At 45.9% G+C, this 16,635-nt stretch overlaps 2 protein-coding genes across 3 annotated transcripts; both read left to right on the forward strand.

Annotated features, from left to right (window-relative positions):
- The first annotated feature begins 2,729 nt into the window (after positions 1–2,729).
- LOC121132886 (sodium-dependent glucose transporter 1B-like) lies at positions 2,730–6,179 on the forward strand. The gene is made up of 2 exons (XM_040728358.1): positions 2,730–2,736; positions 5,106–6,179. Exons 1-2 carry the CDS (start codon positions 2,730–2,732, stop codon positions 6,116–6,118), a joined length of 1,020 nt encoding a protein of 339 aa, XP_040584292.1. The 3' UTR covers positions 6,119–6,179.
- A 1,095-nt stretch (positions 6,180–7,274) lies between these two features.
- Positions 7,275–16,268, forward strand: Mfsd4b (major facilitator superfamily domain containing 4B). 2 transcript variants are annotated; one of them, XM_040758292.1, is made up of 4 exons: positions 7,275–7,621; positions 11,372–11,540; positions 12,195–12,311; positions 13,339–16,268. In XM_040758292.1, the coding sequence occupies exons 2-4, from the start codon at positions 11,492–11,494 to the stop codon at positions 14,550–14,552; spliced, it is 1,380 nt and encodes a 459-aa protein (XP_040614226.1). In that variant the 5' UTR covers positions 7,275–7,621; positions 11,372–11,491; the 3' UTR covers positions 14,553–16,268. The 2 variants fall into 2 exon arrangements, with proteins under 2 accessions (XP_040614226.1, XP_040614227.1); XM_040758293.1 differs by having other exon boundaries at positions 7,572–7,701.
- Positions 16,269–16,635: the final 367 nt, after the last annotated feature.

Below are 16,635 nucleotides of genomic sequence, written 5' to 3' on the forward strand. Positions count from 1 at the left end.
GGTGGGGATCCATGGCCCTGCTTTGCACTCAGACAAGAATAGTGACACAGTCCAGCGTTTCCAGCTCTGTATGATTCCCGTATACGCTTACCTCCCCATCTATCACGTTTATGAGTCTTTGGAAAAGATATATTTAAAGTGGGAACTCTGAAGTTGAAAGTGATTATACATCTCATCTAAACAATTATAATAAATGATAGTTATTGGTTAGCAAAACTTTACTCAGCCCTCTTCTACACCATGCTTTGTCCGAACTAAATGCTTTGGAAGAATCGTGTATCCAAAACCACAGTTTTGGACATAGATTTGTTTCTGGAGTTTCTGTTGCACTGTTGGCGACCCCTGGGCAGCAGTGTTGTGAGGATTAGTTAGCACAAAGGAAAGGTGATGATACCTGAGCTTCTTCGAATGTTTGTGGAGTGAAAGAGGTTGAGAAATGACAGAACCAGGGGCAGGGCTCTGGCAATTTTATGAGGTCCAAACTGCCCCCTCTTTCCCCTCTGCAAGTGACCCTGGGGGCGGGCCTCACCTTTTGGGTCTGGGTGCTTTTCCTAGGGGCACAGAAGTGTTTTCTGCCAGGAGGCTGCATTTGCACCCTTGCCCTGGGAGCCCAGCAGAGGCGCCAGCTGCAGCGTGCCAGCATGGACTGTGTAGGCTGGAAGGTGGCATGGGGCACGGCTGCCAACAGCAGATCCAGGACCAGATGGGTTGCGCGCATGTCTTACTTGCTGGGACAAAGTTGAGGGCGTCCAGAGCCTTTCGAAAACTCCAAGATGGAGCTGGAGCTGGAGAGAGAGCTGGAGTTCAGCAGGGCCCCGGCTCCTGCCACTGGGCAGCAGCTCCTGCAGGAATCCCGGAACCCAGCTACTCACAAGGAGCAGGAGGCAGCTGCGGCCAGGCATCATGGTGGGACTGGATGCGGGCTGCTCTGGCTCACCACGCTGGTCCTGTATGCTGCCTTCATGGGGCTGGTGAGAGCTCAGGCTGCTCCTTCCCAGGCTGGGACAGGAGGCTCGCACTGGGAGCGATCACTCCCCAGCTGCACACCTGCTTCCCTAGCCTGCATAGTGGGAGATCGTGTGCATTCATCTTCCACATCCAGAAAATGAGCACAGGTCTAATCTTGGAGGGTTTCTGTCAACTCAAACGGATTGCCTTAATATGTTTTCCAGCATCTATAAACTTTCATGGGCAACTGGGTGCGATGAGAGGCGATACAGGAAGGGGACCAGGGCCTTCACCTGCTCTCCTCTTCAACCCCCAACACAAACTCTAAATTAACTTGCCACTTCCAGGTAGCCTGAGCAAGTTCAGTCAGCTGGCATTTTTGCAGAGGAAAAAAACGGGCCCCTAGAGGAAAGTGACTTTCTTCATCAACCACGTGGTTAGGTGGTAGGGGTGGAGAGCCTGGGAATGTCTGTAGCCACCATGGTCTTACGATGTTTGTATTTTTAGACACCATGTAACTAAGTAGCCCCTGGCTGGCTTCTCCTGCCACTTTGATGTAGGAGGGACTGGAAAAGAAAACACCACAGGTGCTTAGAGAGCCCTCACTGTGTGCTGGTCTCACAAGTCCTTTGAAGGGATTTGCTAAGAACCTGTCTTCTGTCAGTGAACTTGGTACTTGCTACTGGCCTGTCCATGCTACAGTCAATAGCCCTGTGTTCCTGCTGGAAAAGATAGGGGGCACATTGGTTTGGAGCAGACCAGCGATTTCCCACTAGTTACTCTTGAAATGTAGATAAATGACTTAGAAACGTGTTCGTTTCTTTTATTTTTTAAATTATTATTATTACTTTCGTTTGTTTTGTTTTCGAGACGGTTTCCCAGTAGCTATGGAGCCGCTCCTGGAACTCGCTCTGTAGACCAGGCTGGCCTTGAATTCGCAGAGATCCGCCAGCCTCTCCCTTCCGAGTGCTGAGATTAAAGACCTGCACCACCACCACCCAGCCAGAAACATTTTTCTTAAAATCACCAGGAATCTCCCTTGAGCCCTTAGCTCTTGTTAACACAGTGTAAGGCAACATTTTAATCAATAAAACCATTTTGTACCTGTGTATGTGATTTTTCCTTAAAAGCCTTAGAGTCTACATTCTTTCCTGGTGACTTTGGAATTTCATTTAAGAAGATTATAGATTTAGAAACATCCAAATAGTTGATTTCCAGCATATTGTATTTATGTATCTCAGAATGATTGTATTTTTAACATAACCAGCATGATCAATAAATTAATGTTTGGGAATTTAAATTTGACATCTAAATTCCTATATCAGTAATAATGGAGTATATTTAAAGTATATATTATGAAAATCAATTTGATATATCTTATTAAGTATTAATGCAGAGAAATTTTGCAAAGCACTCTTCAAAATCTAAAAAGTCAGACAAATTTTAAAAACAAATTAAAAAAAGAATTTAAAAGACAAAAACTCAAGGAGCATTTACCTCTAAAAGTAAAGGCTTGAACATTTTGTCCTGTTGAATAAAGGGAATCTCTTATATTACATTGCAATTCCTCCTCCCATTCTTTATCATGGAAAACACTACCATTTAAATAAGCATCAGTTTAATGGTGGTAAGTTTAAGGCTCTTGTCGTTTTAAATTTTAGGGAATAAGCACTGGTATCCTTGGACCTACATTTCAAGATTTGGCAAGAAATGTGAACCAAAACATCAGTAGTCTCTCTCTCATTTTTGTGGGCCGTGCATCGGGATTTGTATGCGGCACCATGATAGGTAGAGTTCTCCTTGACTATATGAATCATTTTTTACTTTTGGGTGAGTGCACACTGTTTTTTTTCTTTTTTTAAATTAATTTTAACTTGACTCTAAACATTGAAAGCTTAGGCTGCAGAATGGTTGAAAACAGAAATGAGTGTGGGTATCCTCCTTGGCAGCTGGGCTACCATAGTACAGAATCTATACCGACCCCCCCCAACCTCTTGATAAGCTTTTTCTCTGGAGTGAGTGTTGGCAGCCCCATGCAGTGTTGACCTTCCCTGTAATGTGGGCTCCACTCCGGGCTCACACACTGGTTGACCACGAAGCTCTGTGAGTGGCATCTTGATTTGCCAGTGAACTTGTGGTGGTAGCCACACCTTATGGACGAGCCTTCAGGTGTTTCAACTTGACCCCTTATAAGGTAGAGAAAGGTCTGGCTCCTCTCTTGTGAATAGCCCCACAGACAGCATGGAAGCACTCCTTTCCTGTGGGAAATTACAATGCAAACGGGGAGGCTTTCATTTTGGGATAGTTTGACTAGTATAAGAGAAAATGATGGCCTGATAGGACAAAGTACATTAACTACTGTCTAATTGCTGTGATAAAACACTAGGATGAAAGCAACTTTTAGGACAAAGACTACTCGGACTTAGGGTTCCAGAGGCTTGGAGTCCGTGCTGGGGGAGCAAAGGCACAGTGGCAGGAACAGGAAGCTGGGGCCTCTCATCTTGATCACAAGCACAAAGCAAAGAGAGCAATTAGAAATAGCTGGAGGCTTTCAAATTCTCAAACCTGCCCCAGAGGCATACTTTCTCCAGCAAGGCCACCTCCCAAGCCTACCTAAACAGTGCCACCAGCTGGGGACCAATATTCAAATGCCAGAGACTATGCTGGACTTTCTCAGTGACACCACACGGGGTAGAATTATTATGTGGCTGGAGACGCACAGGAGCCTCCATTGAACTTCAAATGCACCCAGATTCTGCACTTAGGGAAACCTGTGGGGGCACTATCTTCCTGTCTCTCCTTTTCGTCATTTCCTTTCTCCGCAGCAGAAAATCTCCATGTTTCCTTCAGTCTGCCATTGAAGACCTAAATTCCTCGTGGATCTTTGTTCATCCCTGATCCTAGCTTTCTATCCTCACCTTTCATCTTCTAAGGAAAAAAAAAACAGATATTTGAGAGAACATGGAAATGTTTGACACTTCAAGGTTCTTTGAATATAAAAATTTACATTATGAAACTTTATGAGTGTCTCAAAATACCTGATTTTTTTAAAAGATAGCCAAACATTAGATGTTTCTGGCTTTTTACATTGAGGCTGTTGAAACTATGTAGTGAATTCTGAAAGTTGTTTCTGATTCCTATAACAAGCATGGCAGCATTCTGGGAGCAATCTGACTCCCAGGTGTGTGTTCAGCATGTGCTTTAGACTTAAGCAAACAACACTCTTCAATGGGAATTGGCCCCTGATTGGAAGTACTGAAGCTTCAGTAGTTTTCCCACCATTAGATAAAAATTTGCCTAGCATGTACATATATTTACATATGAACCTGGAGATATAGTTCAGTTGGGCAGAACATTGGCCTAGCATGCATGAAATACTGGTTTCATCCCCAGCACTGCATACACTAAATGGCACATTCTTGTAATCCCTGTAGTTAAGTGGTACAGAGCATCCTTAGCAACATAGCAAATTCAAGGTCAGTGTGGCATATGTGAAAACTGTCTCAAAAATACAAATCATTTACCAGTGTCCTGCTATTCTATTACCATGACTAAGGTAACTTATAGAAGACAGCACTTAATTGCGAGTTAGCTTACTATTTCAGAGGGTTGGGCCATTATCATAATGGCAGGGGACATGGTGGCTTCCAGGCAGACATGACACTGGGGCAGGAGCTGAGAATTTCAGATCCTCATTTGGAGAGGGAGAGGGGGAAGGGAAGGGAAAGGATGAGGGAAAAGGGGAGGGAGAGGGAGAGGGACAGACTGACTGAGCTTGAGGTTTTCCTCAAAGCACAGCCCCAGTGATAAACTTCAACAAGGCCACACCTCCTAGTCCTTCCTAAACAGTTCACCAACTGCGGACTAAGCTTGCAAATATATGAGCTTATGGCTGTCGTTCATCTTCAAACCACCACAATTAGTAATCCTCCTCAGTGAGACTACCATTGTTTTATGATAGATTGTAGCTAGTTCCCGTGATAGTTTACTGATTTGTAAGCTCCATGTATGAGGATGAGGAGTAACACAGTGCTCTGGTGATGTGGGCTGGAGCATCTTATTGTGTGGCTGTGGTGTAACATCACAAAGTCCTATCATCTAATACGGACGCCTCTTCCTCTATCAAGTGCCTATCAAATTATTTCTTTAACTTGTAGGTGGGAACGTCCTCATCTTGGCTCTATGGGGTGACAAAGGAGCCCCACACATGCAGGCCTTGCACTTCAGTTTTGCCTTGGGTGCCTTCCTGGCTCCCCTGTTGGCCAAATTGGCCTGGGGAACCTCAGCATCCACTCAGAACCACACAGCGCCCGACTTCAACCCTCTAATGTTGAACGGATCCTCTGAAGCCACCTCAGACTCTCTGTTTGCAGTTCCTGAGGACATGAACCTGCTGTGGGCATATGCTTCCATCGGCACCTATGTCTTAGTAGTTTCTGTCTGTCTGTTTGTTCTGTTTCGTAAGAAAAGCTCAAGGCAGAAAAAATCCTCCACATCTGCTCAGAGAGTTCGAAGAGCTAAATATCACAGGGCTCTTCTCTGTCTCCTCTTCATGTTCTTCTTCTTTTACGTTGGAGCCGAGGTGACATTTGGCTCTTACATATTCTCCTTCGCCACCACCCATGTTGGCATGGAAGAAAGTGAAGCAGCCGGCTTGAACTCCATCTTCTGGGGGACCTTTGCTGCCTGTAGGGGCCTGGCCATCTTCTTTGCAACATTCTTAAAGCCTGGAACCATGATTGTGTTGAGTAACATTGGCAGCCTTGTCTCGTCTTTCTTTCTGGTGCTTTTTGACAAGAGCCCTCTTTGTCTCTGGATCGCAACTTCTGTGTATGGAGCCTCGATGGCAACCACGTTTCCCAGTGGAGTTTCCTGGACTGAGCAGTACACCAGCATCAGCGGGAAATCTGCAGCGTTCTTCGTAATTGGTGCTTCTCTGGGAGAAATGGTGTTGCCTGCAGTAATTGGAATTCTTCAAGGCCACTACCCAGATCGGCCAGTCGTTCTGTACACCTGTTTTGCATCAGCCATATCCACTGCTCTTTTATTTCCTGTGATGTATAAGTTAGCCACCTTACCTCTGGCTCACCAGCCAAAAGGAAGGAAGAGTGAGGACCAGAGAGCTCTGCTTCCCAGCTCTGAGCTCAATGACTGTGAGAAAGAAAAATAAAGGGAAAGATGCAGGAAAATGGGATGGAACAGATTTGGAAGTGTTTGAAATGAAGTATGAGAGACACTGTGAATAGAGGATTCTAGATATGTTTTTATTTGATAGAGCCCACAGTTAATGCTTCCAGGCAGTTCCCACATGCCTCCATGTTTGTGTCATCTCAGTTAATGGTTGCAGCTCCCCTGTGATACACCAGGAGAAAACGGACAAACATTTGGAAAAGATGAATTGTTTAATAACTTTACAGTTGCTACTCTTGTGGCCAGGTGGAGCCACAAGCAGGTTGTCAGCATTTTCTAGGGATCGAAGCTTCTAGAGTTACTGTAGGATGATACAGTAACTGCTAAAATGTTTTTAAAAATTCTGAACTTCCTATATGCACCAAGTGTTCTCATATAGTGGGGTCTTGTAATGGGACTGTTTGGGAGACTCATGTTAGGAAATATGTTTTTTGTGGTGTGTGCAAAACTGCATTTCTGTTTATGACACTGGCAGTGTCTGGTAGGCAGACACCATAGACATTTGAAATGGATTGGCCTTTGCTGAGCAAATGACCAAGAGCCCATTTTGTCTTAGAATAGTTGGAGATAGTAGTTTGGATGCAAGAAACTGGAAGAAGTAAATTTGATTCTATAAAGGATTTACCAATAGTTTTTCAGTAGCTTAAGTGTTTAAGTAGGAGAGGTATAAGTTTAAGGGAGAGAAATATATGTGAAAAAAATTTTCAGATACCGAATAGCATCTGGTAACATGTGAGGTCGTGGTCCACTATCTGTGGACCAAGGAACTAACTTTGAATACTCTCATACGTTCAAGGAGCAAGGGCAAGGGTTTTGGAAAGCACCTAAAGACAAGCTTGTAATGAACCTTTCGGGTTTCCAGAAAACCCGGAACCTGAGGGAATTACCATCTTGCTAGGTCGGTTTTCTTCCTAAGTTTTGTAACTTGTTACCCTTTGGTTCATCTTGTGCCTAGCATGCCACAGCTGCAAAACTCCCCGGCTCAATCTATTATGACTCCTGACCTGGGCCAGGACGTCCGATCCCCAAGGCAACCAGATGCACTTCCGGTTTGAAACCCGCAACTGGTTGACAAGAGACCTCATGTCCGGAACGAGGTCCGCGCAGGCGCCCTGCGATCGGGAGGGCGGTGCCCAGGAGCCGCACCTGCGTGGTTGGAAGGCTTGGTTCAGGGGTCAAGCTCGCTCGGGCTGGTCCTGGCGGGGTTGGCACCCTGGGAGGTTCTGGGGCTCGAGGGCGGAGCTTGACAACACCGTGCACGCCTTAGGCTCAGGTGCACTGAGCAGGCAGGTAGAGAGCTTTTGAAGCCGCCGCGCTGGAGTTGGAGCTGGAGTTCCGTGGGGCCGGAGGGCAGAGGCTGCTCTCGGCCTACCCGGGGACAGAGAATGAGTCCGAAGCTGTGGCCTCCGGGCGGAAAGGCCGTGCCCAGAACGTGCTGCGCTGGTTCACCACCGTGGTGCTGTGTGCCGCTTTCCTGGGGCTGGTGAGAGCTAGGCTGAAACCTTCCCTGGCCAAGGCTGGAGCAGGTGTCCTGCAGGGAGCGTGGTCTCCTCAGTGTCCTGCGTATGTGTGACCCTTAGGTGCCTTGGTTAATTCCTTGGGTCTCAGTTTTGCCATCTGCAAAAAGTGGGCATAACTGTAATCGTGGAGGGTTTTTTTTGTTTGTTTGTTTTTTCGAGACAGGGTTTCTCTGTTTTGTTTTGGAGGCTGTCCTGGCACTCGTGTAGACCAGGCTGGCCTTGAACTCACAGTGATCCACCTGCCTCTGCCTCCCAAGTGCTGGGATTAAAGGCGTGCGCCACCAACGCCCAGTATCCTGGAGTGTTATTGTCAGACTGATTTAAATGCGTGTTCCAACGTGAGCAAACCAAGTTTCCTGTGGCAAAGGGGAGATAGAGGAAGGGGGCCCGGGCCTTCACCCTTTTTCATCCACCCACGGAAGCTCCAAATTGGTGGCAGAAAAGCATTGAGAGATTGCCTCTTCCTGGAGGTCTGATCAAATCCTGTCAGCCACGCTATTTTCAGACGGGAAACTAGGTCCGGAGAGGAAAGTGGCTTTTCTGGTTAGATGATAGCATCAAGGACATGTTCCTTGCCCTGTTCACAGCCGCGTTTAAATCAAGCCTTCAGATTCTTAAATGATTTTCTTCACTCAAGTGCAAGAACAGAAAAACCGTTTAAAGACAGCCTTTCCCTGTGTAGCTCCGGCTGCCTGGCCCGGACTTTGCTGTGTAGCCCTGATTGGCCTGTAAGTCACAGATACTGGCCTGCCACTGGCTCCGTGTCCACGATGATGATGATTTGTGACAGGGTCTCACTCCATAGCCTTGGCTACCCTCGGAACTCACTGTGTAGATCAGGATAGCCTGGAATTCATAGAGATCCACCTGCTTCTGCTTCTGGATTACTGGACTTGAAGCTCTGGGCCACTGGCCTAAACTTGATTATTTTTTACTTGAGTGTTATGAGGGCTAAACCTTTTTTAAAATTAATTTTTATTCAAATTAAAACAATCTTATTTTACATACCAATCCCAGTTCCCTCTCCCTCCCACCCTCCCTTCCCCCCACCAACTCCCTATCCCACCCCACACCCACTCCTCAGGGAGGGTGAGGCCTCCCATGGGGATCATGGAAGTCTGTCACATCATTTGGGACAGGACCTAGGCCTTCCCCGGTGTATCTAGGCTGAGAGAGTATCACTCCATAGGGAATGGGCTCCCATAGCCCATTGGTATACTAGGGATAAATACTGATCCACTGCCAGAGGCCCCATAGACTGCCTAGGCCTCCTACCTGACACCCATGTGCAGGGGGCCTGATTTGGTCTTATGCTGTTTCCCCAACTTGCTCAGGTCAGCTGTTTCTTGACCCCTTTTCTCATCACTCTTCCCTCTCTGTTACTGGATTCCTGGAGTTCGGCTCAGTGCTTAGCTGTGAATCTCTGCTTCCATTAGCTACTGGATGAAAGCTCTGTAATGGCATCCATAACCCCAGAAAATCTAGGAAGCAAGGAGGACCCTAAGAGAGGCATACATGGACCCCCCCCCCCCAGAATGGGAAAGGGACAAGCTCTCCTGAGTCAATTGGGAGCACTGGGGAGGTAGGAGAACGTGGGGGGGGAGGGGAGAGGGGAGAAGAACATGAAGGATCAGGAAGACTGAGTTGGGGGAAGAACAGAGAAGGAGAACATTAATAGAGGGAGCCATTAAAGCTGGCACTAGAGAAATGTCCAGGAATCCACAACGATAATCCCAACTAAGAATGTAAGCAATAGTGGAGAGGCTGCCTTAAATGCCCTCCCTGTATAATGAGATTGATGACTACCTTAAATGCCATCCTAGAGTACTAAACCTTTGATGAGAGTCACTTCTGTCACTTGGCATCTCAGAGTCCGAATCTCAGTTGTTTCTTTATAATATTTTTGGTGGGAAAGTAGGGAAGGAAGAAAGCGCTGCAGATAATAGAGACTCTCACTATGTGCCAGGTCTTGAAAGTGCTTGAAGAAGTTTTAGGAGAACCGGCACATGCCGTGGGCCTGTATGTGCCTGGTCTTTAGCTCTTGGTTGATGTTTCTTGGGCAGGGAATACCCTCCTGGTTTATAGCAGAATAGTGAACACAACCATTTATTTATTTATTTATTTATTTATTTATTTATTTATTTATTTATTTATTTATATCCTGGGGATTGACCCAAGGATTTCAAGTGTGCTAGGCTCTCACCAAGCTGTATTCCCCACTCACAATCAATGGTTATCAAAATTCACGTGTCTTAGAAACATTTTCCTTTAAAGTTCTTAGGAATTTCATCTGAAATGGATATATAACCCTTAGCCCTTGCTAGTACATTATATAACATCTTGTTAAAAGCCTTCTGTCCATGTTATATTTGTTTTGCTAAGAAAGTCTTTCAGCCCATATGTTTCCCCATGGTTTTGGAATTTGAGGGAAGCCATAGACATAGGAACATTCAAATTGCTTATCGGCAGCATTAGATGTAGATATATGCATAGGCAGTTAAAGGAAGGACTCGGTTGTTCCAGAAATATTGGCATCTTAATGTAAAAGCAGAATAATTTGGTGCTTCATAATTTAAAGTTTTAGCAACTAAATGTCTATATTGTTTATGCATATAGTGTATTTGAAAATTTAAGTATATGTTTTGAAAATAATTTCTTACATTTTTTTTGTTTTTGTGCATAGGGTTTGTGTGTAGAGACCACCTTATTCTTTGACAGGGTCTCTCCCTGAGCTTGAAGCTTACCAATTCAACCAGAATAGCTGGCTAGTGAGTCCCAGGGGTTGCTGGGATTCTAGGCTTGCTGCTGTACCTGTGTATGATGGCTAGTTTTATGTCAAGTTCATACAAGTTAGAGTTGTCTGAAAGTAAGTTGAGAAGATGCCTCCATAAGATTCAGCTTTAAGGCAGTTTCTTGATTGGTGATTGATTTGGGAGGTCTCAGCCCTTTGTGGGTGGTGTCATCCCTGCCTGGTGGTCCTGGGTTCTACAGGAAGGTAGGCTGAACAAGCCACGAGGAGCAAGCCAGTAAGCATCACCCGTCCGTGGCCTCAGCATCAGCTCCTGGCTCCAGGTCCCTATCTTGTTTGAGATCCTATTCTGATTTATTCCAGTGAGGGACTACGATGTGGAACTGTAAGCTAAGTAAGCCATTTCCTCCCAAACTTGCTTTATGGTCATGGTGTTTCATTGCAGCAATAGGAACTGCAGCTAAGACACTGTCCTTTTTATATGAATGATGGGATCCACATTCAGGCATCAGGTTTGTGCAGCAGGCTGAGCGTCTCCTTAACCCCTAGATTGTTACATAGTTTCTGTTAATACACAGTGGTATCTTTATCCAGTACTAAACAGTTGAAAGAAAATCAAATAGTTTTGTAAGTCATGTGTGTTGGAATACACTGATAGTACCAATATTTGGGGGACTGAGACAGGAAGGTTGTGAGTTAGAGGCCATCCTAAGCTACATAGTAAGGTTGAGTCTCCAAAACAAAGTAAAAACTTAAAATATCAAGGGTTGTGAATAAAAAAGCCATTGGGTGGTGTGCAACTCTACTGCTAATAATGTTTGTTTTCTTAGGTTTCACTTAATGTAGTCAGAACTCCCTTGTGGTAGATTGCAATCCCCCAGCTGTGGTCTTGTTGTAGTGGAAAAAAACTACTTGTTGGGCAGTGTCCTAGTGATGAGTAACACTGTCTTCTTTTTGACTGTAGGGACTGAGTGTTGCTATCCTGGGACCCACCTTTCCAGATTTGGCAAGGAATGTGAACCGAAACATCAGCAGCCTGTCTTTCATCTTTGTGGGCCGTGCCTCGGGGTATTTATGTGGCTCTATGATTGGAGGAGTTCTTTTTGAGTGTATTAATCATTTTTTACTTTTGGGTAAGTAGTCCATGCTTGACTTCTTTGTTTCTGTGAACAAATTTACAACTCAGCTTTCAATGTAGAAAATTGTTGATACCTGAGATGGGTAGTGTGCTGGCATCCACCTTGGCAGCTGCATCTCTGTGTTCCTCTTCCCCTTTGGCAGCTGGAGGGAGTCTGTATTGATCCCCTGGAAACTTGATTGACCCTCAGGAGTGAGTGTTGCCAACCCCGAGAAGTGCTGACCTTCCTTGTAATGTGGGCTCCACTCCAGGCTAACACACTGGTTGACTATGAAACCCTGCTTATCTGGGGGTAGGGCAGGGCTTCTGGGGACATGGGGGTCAGAATGACTCCTGGAACCTGGCCAGGCTCTGTGGACTTGGGCTGGAAGATGAAGGGACAGGACAGTAGGGAAGTGATAAAGGTTGCACGTGAGTCCTGCTGCCCATGTCAGAGTTGAACACAGGCTGATCCTCTAGGATCCCGACCCTGGAAAAGAGGACAGAACTGTTAGTGTGCCTTTTTCAATAAATGGGTGTGATTAAAGACAATCTGAGTGACGCATTAAAACTCCTGTTGAACCAAGAATACTCTATTGCTGATGAATAAGTCAATGTTTTATTGCCAAAGTCGAGCTGCTTTAGCTGACTTTTTGACGTTTCTTTTCAGGGGTGTCACTTTCTGCTACCACAGTTGGTCTTTATCTTACTCCATTCTGCAAGACAGCAGTCCTACTGGTTGTCATGATGTCTGTCTTTGGTGTTTCAATGGGCCTTCTGGATACAGGTTAGTGAGTCCATATCGTCATCTGCACTATTGGGGGTACTGCTGCTAGGAAAAGGGAAGCAGATGAGATCATATGATCACTGGGAATGTCAGGCTGGGGCCAGAATGCCTCTAACAGCTGCATCAGAACACCCACCTTTGAGCCTATGAAGCAAACATGAAGTGTGTTTCTCTGTGAACAAGAGGTGATGTAGAATCTCCAAACTTGGAAGTACGGGAAGGTAGGCTTCCCATTCAGGGCAGCGCCTGGTCATTTACTGTAAGAAGCCGTGATGATTCAGGAATGTCAACGCTAGTACAGAGCTGTTGTGGGCTGCAAAGCTGAGCTGTGAGCTCAGCAAAGCCTGTGCTGCTTGCTTCGTACAGTTTCTCTCTTTCCTTTTCTGGAAAGTTCCTGTTCTCCCCTCTTCATAGGGTAACAGGACAACTCCAACTCCAGCATTCCATCCCTTTCCTTCCTGCTTGCCTGTTGCTAGATAGATTGTGGAAAGATTGTATGCGTTAGGTTCTGTTTGGCTGTAAAACTGGAGGGGAAGTTCACACTTATCCAAACATCTTCTAGGCTCTCCAGCAGAACAGGGCAGAGCCTGACAGCTGTGCTTGGGGCTGTGATGTATGTCAGGACCCTGGGCATGGACTTCCGTGACAGTGGCTGTCGGGGACAAGAATAGAAAGCTTTGATGATTTGGCTACTATCTGATGCTAAAGCCAATCTTTTAAATAGATGGGTGTTATATTGGTGTAGCCCCTGGCATGTTGCTAGCACATTTTATGGAAAGCCTTTGCCAATGTTTTGGCCCCAGTGGGTAGTGGTTTACCAGTTCATAGATTCTGTGTGTTAAGAAGAGATGCTGTGATACAGTCTATTGGTGATAGGAGTTCACAGCTCCTCAAATACCGCTTAACCCTGGTGCAGGCTTTGTATCAATACACTGGTTCTGGTTAGTACCAGCATACCCCCTGCCTCTTTTTAATAGCGATGTCGTGTTCTTAGTGAATTAATTTAAATAATTTCTTTTGTTGGCAGGTGGGAACGTCCTCATCTTGGATCTTTGGGGGGATGAAGGAGCCCCACACATGCAGGCCTTGCACTTCAGTTTTGCCTTGGGTGCCTTCCTGGCTCCCTTGTTGGCCAAATTGGCCTGGGGAACATCAGCATCCACTCAGAACCACACAGCGCCCGACTTCAACCCTCTAATGCTGAACGGATCCTCTGAAGCCACCTCAGACTCTCTGTTTGCAGTTCCTGAGGACATGAACCTGCTGTGGGCATATGCTTCCATCGGCACCTATGTCTTAGTAGTTTCTGTCTTTCTGTTTGCTCTGTTTTGTAAGAAAAGCTCAAGGCAGGAAAAAGCCACAGCATCTGCTCAGGAAGCTCGAAGAGCTAAATATCACAGGGCCCTGCTCTGTCTCCTCTTCATCTTCTTTTTCTTTTACGTTGGAGCCGAGGTGACCTACGGCTCTTATGTATTCTCCTTCGCTACCACCCATGTTGGCATGGAAGAAAGTGAAGCAGCCGGCTTAAACTCCATCTTCTGGGGGACCTTTGCTGCCTGTAGGGGCCTGGCCATCTTCTTTGCAACATTCTTAAAGCCCGGAACCATGATTGTGTTGTGCAACATTGGCAGCCTGACCTCTTCTTTATTTCTGGTGCTTTTTGACAAGAGCCCTCTTTGTCTCTGGATTGCAACTTCTGTGTATGGAGCCTCGATGGCAGCCACGTTTCCCAGTGGCATTTCCTGGATTGAGCAGTACACCAACATAAGCGGGAAATCTGCAGCGTTCTTCGTAATTGGTGCTGCTCTAGGAGAAATGGCGATTCCTGCAGTAATCGGAATTCTTCAAGGCCACTACCCAGATCTGCCAGTAGTTCTGTACACCGGTCTGGGGTCGGCCACATTCACTGCTGTCTTATTTCCTGTGATGTATAAGTTAGCCACCTTACCTCTGGCTCACCAGCCAAAAGGAAGGAAGAGTGAGGACCAGAGAGCTCTGCTTTCCGGCTCTGAGCTCAATGACTGCGAAGAAGAGAATGAAGAGGAAGATGCCGAAAAGTGGAACGAAATGGATTTTGAAGTGGTTGAAATGATTGATCCGATGCAGGAGTCTGTAAGGGACACGTCTAGAGATGCCCTAGGGAAGCCCACACCTGAGGCTTCCAATCACTTCCTGTCAAAGGCGTACTTTCCCGTCAGTAGCGGCGACCCCCTTGTGAATCACCAGGACAAAAGGGACTGACAGTCAGAGGAGATGGATCACTGAATGACTCCACTGAGTCATCGCAGCTCCTGAAGCACTCCTCAGGCAGAGCTTTGGCAGACTCTCCGCGTGCGTTGGCAATTGAAATTTGTGTTCACAGCAAGCGGTGAAACTGTTTGAAGAGTAGGCTCTGGTTAGGCGACTGTGTTATGGTCCCCGCCTGTCAGAAGGCGTTTTTCGTGTGAGGAGCTGGGTAGTGTACCAGTAGACGACACTGCAGAAGAGGGGAGCTGTTGGCTGAGCAAATGGTCTTACGTTTGCACTCCGCCAGGGGCTTGAGGAGAGCAGGCAGTGGAAGAGCCAGCTTTGGAGACAGAAACTTTTCTTAACTTTCCCCTCTGTGTAGGGTGGTACTGAAAAACACTGCTGACTTTTTCTTATTTCTGTGAGAATATGGATAGGTCATGATTTCTAGATCAATATCTAGCTTCCTCCCTGACTCCATTCTGAGCTTTGACACTGTCTGGTTTATTGGGTCTCCTGTGATTCTAGAAATGCAAGTAGGGTTATTTCCAAATTTTAGGGTTTGGGTTTGTTTTGTTTCTTGAGTCTTACTTTATAGTCCAGGCTGGCCTGGAATTTATTAAGTAGCCCAGGTTGGCCTCAGACTCAACGCTCTGTCTCTGCCTCCTGAATTTTGTGCTAGAGGTGTGTGCCACCATGCATGGTGAAATGTGTACGTTTTAAGTTGTATATTGTTTTTGCTAAATAACCCATTCATTTCAAATGAAATGTAAAGCAAAAGTGATGGTTAGCCCTTCGGACGTGCCTCGGCTTGTGAAACCCTGCAGTTTAGCAAGCAGTTTAGTAGCACCGCTGCCGTCACTGGTCTATAACATGCCCCTTCCCCTCACACTCAAGGGGAGTTATTTAAGTATTCCAGTAAATTCTAGTCTTGTTTCCCTTGCGTTTAAAAATTTCCCCCCAATTTCTGTATCATGTCCGGGTAATACAGCAGGTCACTGCATTTCAGAGATTATGGTATTTTTGCTGGCACTTTAGAAGAGGGATTATTTTTATATATGAGTCTATATCATGTTCAGAGAGGATTTGGAAACAGTCTGTTGATTTTATGTAATTATTGTTATTTTTTTAACTTTACTTTTTTTAATGCTGGTGACTGAACACAGGACCTTGCACTTGCTAAGCAAGTTCTCTGCCACTGGACTGGGGGTGTCTTATGTTTCAGTTATAGAAGCCATTTTAGAGTTACTGTGTTGGCAGTAAGGTGTGGACAGGTCCTTTGGTGTCCATAGCCTGCCTCAGTAACTGCCTCAGGCTGGATCTGGGCCTTGCAGTTGGGATTCGACTCTCACTGGGTTGGGTTATTAATCACATATGTACTGTAAACCAAGCTAAAAGTTTAGTTTACAAATGAGGCACCATCTTTTTTGGTGATTGGAGAACCTGTGTCCCTTCCAGGACTCCTTGAACTTGAAGTACCTGGAGACCAAAATAAGGTTGGTGTGGTGGCCTAGGAAATCAGGGATAAGGGATGCTGCTGCTCAGATGTGCCAGAGCTCGTCTGGGCCGTCCTGTGATAACTGACCTGTACCTCTCCTCAAGTCTTACGCTGAGTGACAATGAACTGCAATGTGTTTGTTAATCTCTTACCAGAGTTTAAAATTTGTTTTTCTTAAAATAAGTGCTTTGTTTTTTCTTAAAAAAAAATTAAAATTTCTTTTCTGTGTGTGACTTTTGTGACGTCTATGTATAAGTGTACCAGCATGGGTGCTTGGTGTTGGGAGAGTCCAGAGGAGGGCTCAGACCCTCTGGAACTGCAGTTATAGATGTTATCAGCCACCGTGTGGCTGCTGGGACTAGAACTGTCCGGGTCCTCTGAGAGAGAAACCAGTGCTCTTAATGCTGAGCCACTTTCCTGCCACCTTTCTTGACCACTGCCCATTGACTCCCATACGCCTGCAACCACACTGGTTCAGGTTACTTAACACAGCACTGGAGGGAGTGGGTGTAGCACGAATAATCAAAATCCAGAGACAGATACTGGGGTTAATAATAAGACTAGAGAAGCAAAGGGACAGCCACTGGAGAGCTCTCACCT

Source organism: Mesocricetus auratus, unplaced genomic scaffold (genome assembly GCF_017639785.1).
Source record: "Mesocricetus auratus isolate SY011 unplaced genomic scaffold, BCM_Maur_2.0 Super-Scaffold_100018, whole genome shotgun sequence".
In the NCBI taxonomy this organism is placed as follows: Eukaryota; Metazoa; Chordata; class Mammalia; order Rodentia; family Cricetidae; genus Mesocricetus; species Mesocricetus auratus.

Excerpts from the sequence above, each read along its gene's own strand:
- Mfsd4b (XM_040758292.1), top strand. The coding sequence starts at position 11,492 with ATGATTGGAGGAGTTCTTTTTGAGTGTATTAATCATTTTTTACTTTTG. Across the intron at positions 11,541-12,194 it reads TAATCATTTTTTACTTTTGG|GGGTGTCACTTTCTGCTACC; the intron begins GTAAGTAGTCCA and ends GTTTCTTTTCAG. Across the intron at positions 12,312-13,338 it reads AATGGGCCTTCTGGATACAG|GTGGGAACGTCCTCATCTTG; the intron begins GTTAGTGAGTCC and ends TTTTGTTGGCAG.